This window comes from Acanthaster planci, linkage group LG01, assembly GCF_054643075.1.
Source record: "Acanthaster planci isolate LZ-2023a linkage group LG01, COTS_SCS, whole genome shotgun sequence".
NCBI classification, from domain to species: domain Eukaryota; kingdom Metazoa; phylum Echinodermata; class Asteroidea; order Valvatida; family Acanthasteridae; genus Acanthaster; species Acanthaster planci.
Genome location: NC_141777.1, coordinates 16792377 through 16806527, shown reverse-complemented (window position 1 = coordinate 16806527; position 14151 = coordinate 16792377). Strand labels below are relative to the sequence as shown.

General features: G+C 43.1%; 1 protein-coding gene and 1 pseudogene across 11 annotated transcripts in view; one reads left to right on the top strand and one right to left on the bottom strand.

The window, feature by feature from the left end:
- Positions 1 to 14151, top strand: part of lrrc9 (leucine rich repeat containing 9) — a 286106-nt gene that overhangs the window by 228109 nt on the left and 43846 nt on the right. For all 11 annotated transcript variants that reach the window (XM_087133796.1, XM_087133801.1, XM_087133790.1 and 8 more), the window contains 3 exons: positions 304 to 464; positions 13061 to 13134; positions 13271 to 13488. In XM_087133796.1, coding sequence (XP_086989922.1) covers positions 304 to 464; positions 13061 to 13134; positions 13271 to 13488 — 453 coding nt within the window. The remainder of the gene's footprint in view (positions 1 to 303; positions 465 to 13060; positions 13135 to 13270; positions 13489 to 14151) is intronic.
- On the bottom strand, positions 2041 to 5905 carry LOC147800480 (uncharacterized; annotated as a pseudogene).

Here is a 14151-nt window from a genome sequence, read left to right as displayed (position 1 = left end):
AATTATTTTGCATGACAGTATATGCACTTGCTGAAGGATAAGCTTTCTGCCAGAACTACAGATATCAGTTGGGTTCAAACAGACTGTTGCTAGAAAAATACAATTTTGAAAGAGATGGCTCTCTTCAATTTACATAGTATTTAGTTGAATCTGCCGGATGTACATGTATTAACAAAAAGAATGAATTAAAAGCTCAATTTTCAATGATTAGGTACTTGTCACGTTTCTTATGGCAAAATTTGAGGTGCAAGGGACTCCAAGAGTTCTTGAATCTTACGTCAATCTTTCTCTTTTTGTAATCAGGTATTATGTTTGAATCACAATCACATCGAGTGCATTCTTCCACGTCCAAAGGCTTGTGTAAGTAAAGGATTCTCAAGAGGATTAAAAGATGATCTAACAGATGTATATAGTCCGGGCAATTTCACACCTATTCTGGAAAACCTGGAAGTGCTACACCTGGGGTAAGGTTCATTTAATTTGATATTTGAATTGTTTTCTAGTCATGTGTTTGTGTATATTTATATGCAGATCCTGTGTCATTGATTATCTTGTTACCTATTACTAAACTTGTAAAAGGACTTTAAATGGACTCGATTACAGCACTGAGTGGTTTGACATAAACGTATACTGAGAAAAGTGTGTAATGTTGTCATTGGATCATCAAAACTGCAAATTCTGATTTTCCCTTGAAAAAGATTGAGGAAGATCAAAATGTCATGCCCCCCAACTTTCTGATTTCTAAAGCACTCTTTAGCATTTCTCAACTGATATGAAATTTAATGGGCACAAAAAATATGCAACACAGATGTTTGATAGGGAGTACATATGCCTTTGAATTCCTTTCAATGCCATATTTTGATTCTTTGTTGCTTTAAACTTATTTATAAACCTGTTACAGTACAATTGAACGAGTTTTAGAAAATATCTTGGGACAGTTTTTCTATTCTGATTGGTCGAAACATGTCACATGACCATTTATTAACATTTGATAATGCCCACTGAAAAATGATAATGCCCGCTGCGTAAATCACACTCTGGTATATGGTTACAAGACAGTTTGATTGGGTCCGATTGGTCAGGAGTCTGTGTGCATGCAACATGCCATGATTCACGTTTTCAGCTCTGCAGGGTACAAATATTAAGACTTGTCTATCAATAAATTTTCTAAAGGGTGTCCCAGAAAAGTGTCACTGCCCAATTTTTAGAGTACAAGGCTGGGGCATTCTTGATGAAATGCCCACCTTCATCACAGATATTTGCTTGGGTCCTTGGTATTGTGAGAATCAAGTTTCAACTTTCATGTAGTCAGTTGCTTGTTCCTCCTTGAAACAAAACAAAATGAAAAAAAAAATGGCCAGGGCCACTTCTAGTGGACCACTTTGTAGTGTTAAGGTCACCAGGTGGCAAGTCACTAGTTTACTAATACATACCTTGCCATATAGCTCTCTGAAGGGTGTGTACCTTTCACCAGATGGGACTGGATCAGGTGAGTGGTGGGTCTCTGCAAGTATCTCTGTAGGGAGCCATGGAGCCTTCCAAATGTCACAGTCTTGACTCTGACACTTTAAGATGCTGTACATGTAATGTCTGACCTTGCAATGTGTTTCCATGAACTTCATCAGTTTCTCCTTTTTTGGGTGCTGCTTGGTGCGGTCGTTAGTGGTTAATGTGTCATTAATCTGAAAAGAGAAATCACAAAAAATCACATACATGTACAATGCCCTTTTGGTAACTCAGTAACCATCAAACAGGCAGACGAACTGACACACATGTAGAAATAATTCATCAGTTTATGAAAATAACAGGTGTGGCATTTTCGGTATGACAAACTGAAAATATCACCCATGCCACTTCAACAAACCGATGAATATATATTCATGTGTGTATCAGATCTTAAAAATGGTGATGACATGGTATCTTTAAAACTTCACTCCAGAGCAGTTGATGTTGTCTTCAGATGCTGCATCATGGGATTCGAAGCTGTGCTCCTTCAACTGCAACCTTTTGATGAGGGTTGACTGCAGGTCCACCATAGGCTCAACGGAGTGAACAACCTCTTCCTTCAACTCTGGAATCTTCTTCCATAATGCGGATACTCTTCAACGAAGCACACTGCTTCAGCTCATCTTCATGAGGCACTTCCTCCCTCATGACACCCACACCTTGCAAGGCAATATTGACCACACTCATGATTCGCTCCACTGGGTTTTTCCAACTGTGTTGGGGAGGCGTACGGATGGCACACTGAAAGTCTAGGTTAGGGTTCAGCCAAAGGGACATCAGTGAAAGTTGAACTGATAGGTATGTTGACCGGTGGTCAGGACCACCATCTGTGTACAACAGTAGAATTGGTTTCACAAGTCCCAATTTTCGGATTATCTCCTTCAGCTTGGCCATGTGTCTTCCTGGAGATGATGGTTGGAAGGAATTTTCTTTGAAGGTGACAAAGACCCTTCCTCGATGGAATGACGACTCGATGCTTTCAGGGACATCGATAATCAATGCCACACTGGGTGTCAAACTAAGCCTGGTGAAATCATGGTCAGACATAGCAAGTTTCGTTCCTTTAGAAACCAGCACTTCCTTCCCCCTCTCAATTTCAGCAACTGGACAGTTGGGCTCACCAACTTTGATTGTATGCTTGTCATCCAAAGAGGCAAAAGTAGGATGATCGCGAAACGGAATGGAAAAGTCTTTCTCGTATCTGAACAATGCTGATGCGTAGTGGGCACCTATATGATTGCCTCTCAGTTGACGAGCCTGAACCATAAACTTGATTTTGAGACGACCTGTATGGTGGCTAACTGACTTGGCTGTGGGTCAGCGTGGCCAAAACTGCCACCTCAGCCACTGGATACTGGGTGTGGCTGTTCTCTCTGGACACTGACTTGAGACTTGCTCATGAAGGTCTCAAACACTCAGAGCAGTCGCCAAGTGGGTAACTTCATCACCACCAGCAACCACATCATGTCTTCTGTCATCCACAACTGTTTCCACTGCCGAATCGATGTCCTGCTGGCACTGCCGCAGGAAATCATTGTATTGTTCAGGGCGGCCCTTGTTGTTCGTACGTAGATCCCAAATGAGATCTGGGTCTTCTTCATCTAGGATTCTGGACACTCTCTAGTCTATTTCTGCCTCTGCTGCTGTAGAAGCTGCATTGTTGTCACCAGTCAATCTGGTGTAAGCTGCACGGAGAAAGACAGACTAACAACCAGTTACCCTTCCAAAACATTGGACAAACTCTTGCCTCATTGCCCTTGAGTGATACACTGGGAGTGTCTCTTCCAATCCTTTCACAATATTGTGTGCCTAATTGAGTAAATCTGATTCAGATTTCAAGTCACACACTTTCCACAGAAAGTGCAAGTGTTGAATTCCACTTCCAGTATGAGTATACAATATGACCTTGCAATGTGATATGATATCAAAGATGATTGGCCTGCACCAATCAAAACGGGGCTCTGTGGGGTTGACGTGTGCAATGCAGTGCATGGTGCATTTTGTCTGGTTTATTCGAAAAGCCAGACAGCGTGCTGCTGTAAGCGTGATTGGTTAAGAGAAACATGAATAAATTCATAAAAATTGCAACAATGAATAATTCAGTTCACAACATGACACGAACGAAGCTTAGGCACTAGTTGCGGCGTGCGCAGTCACATGTATTGGTTTGGTGCTTAAGCTAGTCTCTCCTATCCCTAGTGCTCGAGGGACTATCCATTTTGATTCTCACGTTGAAAATGTCCCTTCCGCTTTGTAGATTTTTGCATGCTGCGGCTTCTACTCCATGCGGTCTTCGTGTATATTCCGAAAATGTAATATGGTAGATATTTTTGCACACTGCTTCTAATACGAAAATAATAGTTTTTTCCCCTTATTTCTATAGTTTTAGATAAATCAAAAAATTTTAAAAATCCAGGTCACGTACATATCGTGGCTGCTAAACAAGTAATTTTTTATGTGGCCTTATAGTGGCCAACGTGGCGCGTGAATGCCTGTACTCGCCAGCCCACATGTAGCCCAGACACTCGCAATCCAACTGTACGCCGTTGACCACAGATTGACCAAAACCCTGCTGAACCCTGCCGACAGTTTTGTAGGAGATACCCTTCCACACACGTACATCAGAGTTGATCTTTGACCCTCCGCACACATACAACGGAGTTGCCCTTTGACCCTGAACTACCGGATTACAGCAGAGACTACGCGGATTGCAGCAGGAACTACTGGATTACAGCAGAAACTATTACAGGAGTGTAGCAGGAACTACCCAGAATATGGCAGGAAGAACTACTAGTTTACAACAGGAACAACCCAGAATACCACAGAAAAATCTCAAACTACTGAGTGCTATACAGCTGGAGCCACCCTGAACTACCAGAGCAACCAGAAAACTGCAGGAACCATACGTGAACAGCCCAGGACTATAAAACAATAACTATGGACAGGACTAGACTCTACAAACACTTGAATGCAGGGAAAAAAATTGAACTGAACTCGGTTTGTACTTTATTAATCATTGTTCTAATCAAAGACAATTGTGCTCAGTGTTGTTTGATATTGTAGTACAGTGGAACGTCGCAATACCAAACACCTCTATACCGAACATTCGGCTGTACTGCCTCCCAATATTTTGTGCACAAAATCTACCGAACATTATGCAGTTGAAAATCAACTGAGATTCGCCACAGCATGCATCAGAGATCGATCCTGAGCGGTAGCTTCACAAGTTTTAGGATAAACCAAATATCGATCAAATGGTGTGCAAGTCCGAAAGATGGATTCACACATTCCCACACATGTACACGGATCCATCTCCGCAAAATACAAGGGAATTAGGAGAATTTTGTTCGTGTAACTCTGGCCGATCGTTATCATTACCAGAACTGCCAGAATCATCCCAGGAAGACAGTGAAGAACTTTTCCCCTGTTTTGTGTGTACGTTGTTAGTGACTCAACACCAAAAAAAAAAAAAAAAGCGATGGTGCAGTTCACTGTAAAATTGCCGTGTTCTCTCTCTCTCTCCTTTTACATGTATTTTGGTAGCTTGAAATTATTTTCAGGATAGTTTGGATCGTTATAGGGTAAATTTGAGTTTTCTACAGTTAAAAGATAGCGCACAACTGCGTGTTTGCAACCCTCTGAAGACCGAAGCCAAGGTTTGTACATAGTTGTATGTGCTATGTAGCGAACATTCAGGTGAAATTTTCCACCACAACTTTTGGATGGGGTCGTGGCGTCTTAGTGCGTATGGACCAGTGGTATTTATGAGTCGTTCGTGTGGCTTATGTTTATTCAAGACACAGATTGTCTCGATGACAATCTCATGTGATCAGTTCAGTTCATTGGCTCTGCAGCACTTGAGTGCATGCTTCCGTCCGGTGCTCGGGTTCTCGCCCCCATTGACAACACCAGACAGATTGGTAAGAATGTGTACTAGACGCAGAAGAACAGTCAGTCATTTTCATGATGCCGCCTAACTCAAGATTTAATAAAAAACAAAAATAATTAACAGATACATTTCTAGAAACCTCAAACATGAATGCAATGACAAAACATCACGAAAACAGTGAATCATGGTATCACAAGAGGATGCACTTCAGTTAGACAAGAGAGTGCGCTATTCAACATGGTAATGAAACGTTCGGCAGTTAATTTCGCTATACCGAAGGACCGCTGTACCAAACATTTAGCGTGGACCCCGTCATATTCGTTATAGTGGTGTTCCACTGTACAATATTGCTTAATATTGCCATATTGCTTGAAAATGCCATATTTCTTGATATTGCTAGACAGTGTTTGTGTTTCATGCCGACTGATTTAAAAGATATATACTTATAACATCATTCTTTAATACCATTTACTGCATACTTACCATTACCTGTATACGTAACACCCCCATTTGTACACCATGTCCACAAAATTCCCAGAAATGGAGTGGGATGCAAGCAACCTGGCAGAGGAGTTTAAGATTTTTCGACAGAGAGTCGAATTGTGTCTCACAGACCAAAACATCACAGACCCAGCCAGGCAAGCTGTTCAAATCAAAATAGCCGTTGGAAAGGAAGGCCTGCAGAAAATAAATGCCTTCAGCCTGACTGAAGAACAGCAACAAGATCCATCCAGGCTGTGGGATTTGTTTGAGAAGCAACTGAAGGGGAAAGTCAATTTCAGAGTCCACCATCTGGAACAGATGCGATACCAGCGGAAGCCGAACAAGCACCTGGATGAATTCGTGAACAGATGTCGCGCCAAAGCAGCTGAATGCTAGTTTAGAGTTGAGGAATTCACCAAGCGAGTTATAGAATTAGTGATCGCATCTACACCATCCAAGTCCTTTCAGAAGAATCTGTTGGACAGACCAATCGGATACGGCATTGACGACATGCTCGTTCAAGGGCGGAAGTATGGAGCGATCGTTGCCGGGAAGCAGAGTGCCAGTGAGCGCCATCTGAGCTATGACACGGGGATGCAGGAACTATGGCTTATCACATGCACCTAGACGATGCCCAGCATACATGTATCATGATACCTGCAAGGCCTGCGGAGCTAAGGGGCACTGGTCTAAGTGTTGGAGAAAGACAAGAGCTGAAAGCAAACAGCACAACAGATCTAAGTCGCCATGGAGATGACATAGTACCTCCTGGGGGAGAAAGCCCCAAGAACACAAGCCCAGGGATGAAAGAAGGATGAACCTCCAGCACCTAAACCCAGTGAGCAAGAGACAATGTCCATCAACTGGAATACAAAGACGATGAATATGAGGAAGTATTCCATGTTGTCACCATCCCAGGCTATGGTGAGCAAAGAAAAGACACCTGCAAAGAAGCCTCCAGCATGCTTGATGTGGTTTGTCTTCAAGTCAAGATAGACACAGGTGCGTGTACACTCCCACTCAAAACCATACCACAGATGTATGACGATACCCGGAGAGCCCATACAAAACCAGTGACAACCAAGCTGACGGCATACAATGGGACACCGATCCTATGTCTGGGCTCCAGCAATCTACTCTGCAGATATGAAGACCCCACATTGTCAGAGCATAGATTCTACGTTGTTGACATCACAGCCCCAGTGATTGCAGGTCTACCTTTGTGCTGTGAAATGGGAGTTGTGACTATCTCTGCAGCCAGACTGTCGTTGGTACAGTCAATTGAAAAGTTGATGGAGTCATATCCAGATCAGTTCGACACTATTGGAAACTTCAAACGGAAGGCAACATAGCACCTTAAAGAGGACACGGTACCCCACATCGACCCACCCAGGAAGTACAGCGTGCACGTCAAGCCCAAGTTGAATAAAGAACTTGACAAGATACAGGCGTAGGGGGTCATCAGAAGAGTACCGCACCATACAGACTGGTGTAGTTCAATCACCACCAGTATCGGGGTCAGATGGCTCCCTCCGTGTGTGCCTTGACCCTAGCGTCTCAACCAAAGTCTGGGTAGATGGCCCCACAAAATTCCTACACTGAAGGAACTCAACCCTGAGTTTTCCCAAGCCAGAGTCTTCTCTAAACTTGATGCAAAGGCTGGATGCACCTCAATTAAAAGTCACAGGAGCTTACTACCTTCCGGATGCAGTTCGATTGCTATTACTTCCAATGTCTACCATTTGGACTCAATATCAGCCATGACAAATTTCAGCAGTGCATGGATGAGATTGGGGACCAGGTTCTGAGATGTGTTTGTATTGCTGACAATATAGTCATGTACGGCCGCACGGAAGAGGAACATGATTCCAACCTGTTTGTGGTCACCAGGCACGAGGGGCTTGTGTTCAACAGCACCAAATGCAAAATTAAAATGAAAAAGATAAATTTCTTCAGCTCAATTTACTCTGACGAAGGAGTCTAGCCAGACCAGGGCGAGTTGAAGATATACATGGCATCCCCACACCACAGGACAAAGAAGACCTCCAGAAATTTGTTGGTCTAATCGCCTACCTCTCTGCGTACATACCAAACCTTGCCGACAAGGCAGTGATCCTCTGAGATCTTCTGAAAAAGAACATACATTTTGTCTGGCAAGAGGACCACCAAGCAGCATTTGTGGGATTGAAGCAGTCAATAACCGCAGATGCATGTGTCCAGTACTACAACCCTGAGACACTGACTGTACTTAAGGTTGATGCATCACAGAAAGGACTGGGAGCATGCCTCACGCAACAAGGCAAACCCATTGCCTTTGCATTCAAAAGATTATCGCCGGCACAGAAATACTACTCCAACATCGAGAGGGAGACACTAGCATTGGTGTAGGGCATAGCCCAATTTCACAACTACATGTACCTCTTCAGGAAGGAATGCATGGTATACACAGGCCACATGTCGCTAGAAATGATGTGGAGAAAGCCTCTGTCTAGTGTACCACCCAGATTACAGAGTCTACTGATCAAATTGCAGGGCAAGAATTTCACTGCACATAGCAAGCCAGGTCCGACAATGATCCCGTCCGTTGCCTTGAGCAGACTGCCCAACCCTAAGAAGAATGCAGCCATACACCTTGACCGACTCGGTGGTGGCATCGACGTCATCAATGGTCCAGACTTCAAGCAAATTGACCTCTTCCACTTCAGCCAGATGAAACAGACCCAACTACAGACCCAAACTGCCTGAGACCCAGTCCTGAGTTTCCCGAGCCAAGTCATATGTACTGGCTGGCCTGACCAAATCACGGAACTACCCCAAGACCTGAGGCCATACTGGCCCTACAGAGATGAACTAGGAATATCTTCAGGTGTCGTCTTTAAAAAGAAACAAGTAATAATCCAAGAGGGCCTACAACATGAACCAGCTCCACGCTGGACACATGAGCATTGAAAAACAAATGAGATGGCTCGCTCAAGAAACTGTGTGCGGGCCAAAAAATTAACTGTGACATAGACAACACTGTAAGGGAGTGTGAATACTGCGAAGAAAACCAACCGAAGCAGAAAAAGGAACCCCTCCACCCCCGTGAGATTTCCTGTGCCCCATGGACCAAGATAAGTATCGACCTGTTTGAAATTTGTGGTGATGACTACCTCTTAATCATGGATTATACCACCTAGTACCCAGTCGTCCACAGGCTGACAGATACTAAGAGCACAACAGTAGCTGGTGTAACTTCACACACAATTTGCATGTTCGGGAGCACCTGCCGAGATCATCTCCGACAATGGCCCTCAGTTTGCTGGAGCACCGTGCAAGGATGTGTGCACTTTTGTGGGGCATACATTACGTCACATCCTCACCATGGCATCCCCAATCTAATGATTTCTGGAAAGTGCTGTGAGGATGATCAAGACACTCATCCAGAGGTGCCAGAAATCAAAGCAAAATGTTGACAAGGCACTCCTAAGCCTGAGTGCTACTCAGATTGATCCCAAATCACCATCTCCTGTCAAGATAATGTTTGGCAGACCACCCCGCACAAGTTTGCCAAGCCGCAACCATATGTACATGCACGACACGAAGAAGTCAAGGAAACCAATGACCGGAGGCGAGACCAAATGAAAGCCTATCATGAGAGGATGAGCTCCCACCTCTTCATGTCTGGCAGAAGGTCCGTTACACATCAGAGAGACGACAGGCCCACAGTGCTCTACTACTCCCAAGCGTGTCAGTTTTGCGGACACAGGGAAACCCACTGTGGCGGGCATCCCCGGGCCTACCCTGAGTTGATGGGATCAAACCAAGCACTATTAGTGGCAGAGTCGATCTTCCCAACCCAAGGCTTTTCCCCAGACGAGAGACCACACAGAGCGACCTCAAGGCAAAGGGTGCGGGACCGTTTTGGAGGAAATATACCGCCGATTGTGACCGAGTGTTAATTAGTCTCTGTTGAATTACACAATCAACCTGTAAAGAAAGTAATCCTTGACAGAAGAACTGTCGGTTCAGGACGTTCAATTTATTCAACAATAATCAACACAAATCAACAAATGAAATGTACAGTGAAGTGATTGGGAGATTGGTTTGGTTGCCTGTGCATTTACTTACTTGGATTGAGCACTAAGTTAGCGTAGGGCCCCAGCAGCAATACGCCAATGCATCAACTATGCACCATGCGCATCAGCCATTCACTGTGCATCAACCACACACAGCGCATCAACAAAGTCACACTGCGTCAGCAATGCACCACTGCATAAGCAACGCACCTCTGTGTAAACAATGCACACTGCTGTGTAAACCATGCACACTACATGCACTGCATCAACAATGCACACCACGTCAGCAACGTACAACTTGTACAACTTCGTACGAGCTTCACCTAACGTGCATGCGAGCCAGCGTCAGCAACGTACAGCTACTAATCCCTTCTCCAGAGTTCCCGCCTCCACGCATCATCGGACTAATCCCCTGTCTCTAGAATCCTCCACCAGACTACTTAAGCTCCACTCCCAGTCAGTATCCGGCATTCTCCTGATGACAAGCAGAGCATACTGCTCGAAACGTCGAGTACCACTGGTTCTTTTCAGAACCGCAAATACTCACAAAAGAGATACGTCCATGGTGCTACCGCAAACCTACTTTCTATTGTACAGCTACTTGCAACGCGTCAGCTACACACACTAGTCAGCCACGTACAGTCTATACAATCACGTACTTGCAACGCATCAGCACCACGCAACACTTTGCGCAGCGCTGACAATGCCTTAGCTCCGTGCCAACTCACCAACTTCACTCTGCGAAGTCCAACACGCAACCAACTATAATGCGATCGCAGCACTCACTGCAGTAGCACGACCATGTGCACACAGCGCGCTACGCTATGCCTAGCCAGCACACGTTACCAAGTCACTAGTCAATCAGGTACGTGCACTGCAACTCATTAATAAAATTAGACTAGCTTTAGTCCTATACACTTTCCGTCACACCACAAACCCCATCAAGAAGGAACACCCCCCCAACCTAAGTCCCAAATCAGTTGAGGAAATCAAAACTACTCAACCGACTGATATGGCTGCCTCTGCTACTTTACATAACATGACAAATTTATCTAGCTTAAGGCTTGCTTCTTGCAGCAGTCGTTTATGCAGTGTGTTATCTGTTATGCCACACACAATTCTATCCCTGAGGAAATCCTCTGAGAGGCTGCCAAAATCACATGTAGATGCCAACTCCCTCAGTCGAACCAAATAGTGATCAAAACGTTCATTAACTTATTATCAGATATTAAACTTATATCTCTCATCGATTATATTTGTCTTGCCTTTACAGAGCTCTTCCCAGAGTTTCAGGATCATCTCAATTTTTTGTTTGTCCTCCGAATTGTACTGAACGTTGTTGTGAATTTCAAGTGCATCTCTGCCATATGGCAGTGATGAACATGACAACCCAAATTTTGTCAGGTTTTTCCACAATGTTAGTTACTATTTCGTAGCTTTCCCACTACTGCCTGAACTTTTACTAGTTAGCTTTTAGATCACCAGTCACCTGCAACGCAGGTAGAAGTTGTATGTGTGTGTGAGTTTACATTGTAGCAGTCATGATAGTAACCACAGTTAGGCTATGGAGTACTAGTAGCAAATCTAACAATTACATGTTACAACAACGATCAGTGACGATGGAATCATGGCCGTAAAATGCAAGCAGAATTATTTCTAAAATCTTTTACAGTGCTAACCTCAGATCTAATTTCTAAAGAAATGGTGTGTCCCTTCAGTTTATGAAGTACCGTCCATTATGCAACCATTCAGTGGCACATTGATCAGTCTTTCACTACAGTTCATTCGATGTGGTGGAGATGCGTGCGTCACAATGGAGGTACATGTATGCAATGGCGTCGTGGAGAATCAATGTCAATTGAAGTCACCAATGTTTCGGGCTGATCTCTATTCATCTAGAGTCCAAAATCGTGAATCTCACGCATGAAGACATTACTGTTCTGACACCATGTAATAACTTGCAGGACTTTGTAGGATGATGCCTGATTCAGATGATTTAAAGTGGATCTGGGTTGCATTTATTCAGCAGCAATTAAGCAAGGTTTTACAATCTTCTTTTTGAGACTGGTCAACAGAGGGCACCAAACCAACTATCGTTACAAATTCTAAAGCCTAAAACACAGATGCATGGCCCTGCTCATGAAAAATAATATCTTCAAGCAAGAAGGAATCATGTTTGCACCCACATCGTTTGTTCTCTGTGCACTCATGTCCAGATCGGACATGACTAGTCGCAGCTGTGATGTACTGACACTAGGCCTCCCGTGTGGCTGCACTGCACACAGTAGGCAAATGCTGTGTCACACGTACCACAGCACTACTTTGCGGAGACTGGGTACTCCACTGTGTAGTTCTAGGCACATATGTAGTCATGGGTGCGGGCTACAAGTTCAGACCTCTAGTCGTAATACAGTCCAACTAGTCGCCGCATCGCGACTAGTCGACTGTCTGGAAAGGCTGTCTTTTACAGGCTGATTGAGGCTGTTGTGTACTTTCTTTCAAGTAAGATATTTCAGGATTATAGGGTAGTCCAATTTGGGGGATTTTACCAAAGGAATACACTACCTTTAACTGGCAGAAATCTTTATGTTTTACGTTTTGCCAGTTTGATCATTTTCAACCATGCTAGGTGACTTGAGTTGCTGACTTTTGTCCTGAACCATTGCAACTCCAGTGCTAGAAAGTGGTTCCAGGCACATCAATTATAGTTTCATATTAAGAGTGTTACTACTGCATCTACATGTAGCTTTATTTCTTTTTCAATTTGACTTTCATGAAGAACCACAGAGGGGTGAAATATTGAAGGAAATCAATTTAAATTGAAGAAAAGGCACAAATTTCAGTGTATATTTGTTTTTAACTTGATTTTTGTGTGCATTGAAAATGTTGACCCAAAATCATCATGCAGAAATTTTGTTGTGAGACAGGCCTCAGCCATAACGCACTTGTAACAGGCTGGAGTAAGGAACAGATGAAGCAGCAACTGAAAATCCCTATACCAAACTTCTGCTATGACAACTTTTAGTGTGAACTTGTCATGTTCATTATGGCAGCATTGTATTGTAGACCTTTATGCATTATATCAGGATTAATTAACAAGTTTATGTTTTACCCTTGTTCCCAGATATAATGGAATCACTGATCTGGTCAAGCTTCAAATCAGCAGATTACCATCTCTTAAGGCACTCTTCTTACAAGGTAAGCTTGTAGATTAGATGTCGGATCCACAGTACAGCAAATTTTAGGCATTATTTGTCAGAATACTGAATATTGGGAAGTTGTTTATCCCCTTTATTGAGATTGTTGTCTTCGTTTTTGTTTACCTGTGCACCAGGAAATGAGATCAGCAAAGTAGAAGGTCTTGATAGTTTACAAGATCTCAGAGAGATAGTGTTGGATCGTAACAGAGTAAAGGAGCTCACAGAATATTCTTTCATGAATCAGTGGAACTTAGTGGAGCTCCACATGGAAGAAAATAGACTTCGTAATTTATCCCACTTGCAGTACCTCGAGAACCTTCAAAGGCTTTATCTTGGAAGTAACAGAATACAGGTATGTAGGAATTTTCAACATGCGTCAAAAGTCAATGAATGCTTGCTTGAGTTGCAGCACTTCATTTTTATCCATGATGGTTTTGGCTCAGTAGGCCAACCTGCTAAAAATGTCACAATCTGTATAACATTGTTACATTGCCTGGATGTGCAGACAAATATCAAATTACAAGTGATTCACATTCAGATTCTTTCGGTCCTATCCCATGAACTAACATTGGCCTTGATGTTTTCTAATTTGGATCTGACACCCTGAGTTGGGCAACATTTGTGGCCTTTGATTAGGGCTAAGTCATATGAACTTTACTTCTGGAGTCAAGTTGTGTCAGTTTTGAATGTTGAAATCAGATCAAAATGCCAAACCTGAAATCAAAACATAAATCAGTATCTTTCACATGGTTCATAGGATGAAAATGGAACCCAGTGTAAACTTGAATAATGTCAAGACATGTTGTGTGTATGATATCACAATTGACATCATTTGAAAATAGATTGCTAGTAATTTAAGGTCAAATTTAAAGATATATCTTGAATTACACATTTTCATTTCAAGTATGCATAAGTACACATGTACATATGACTAAAAGTAGAATGTTAAGCATGAAGTCTAAAAGTAACATTTACCTATGCATTTTTCCTTAGTGCTGTCAGGCCATTTGCTAAA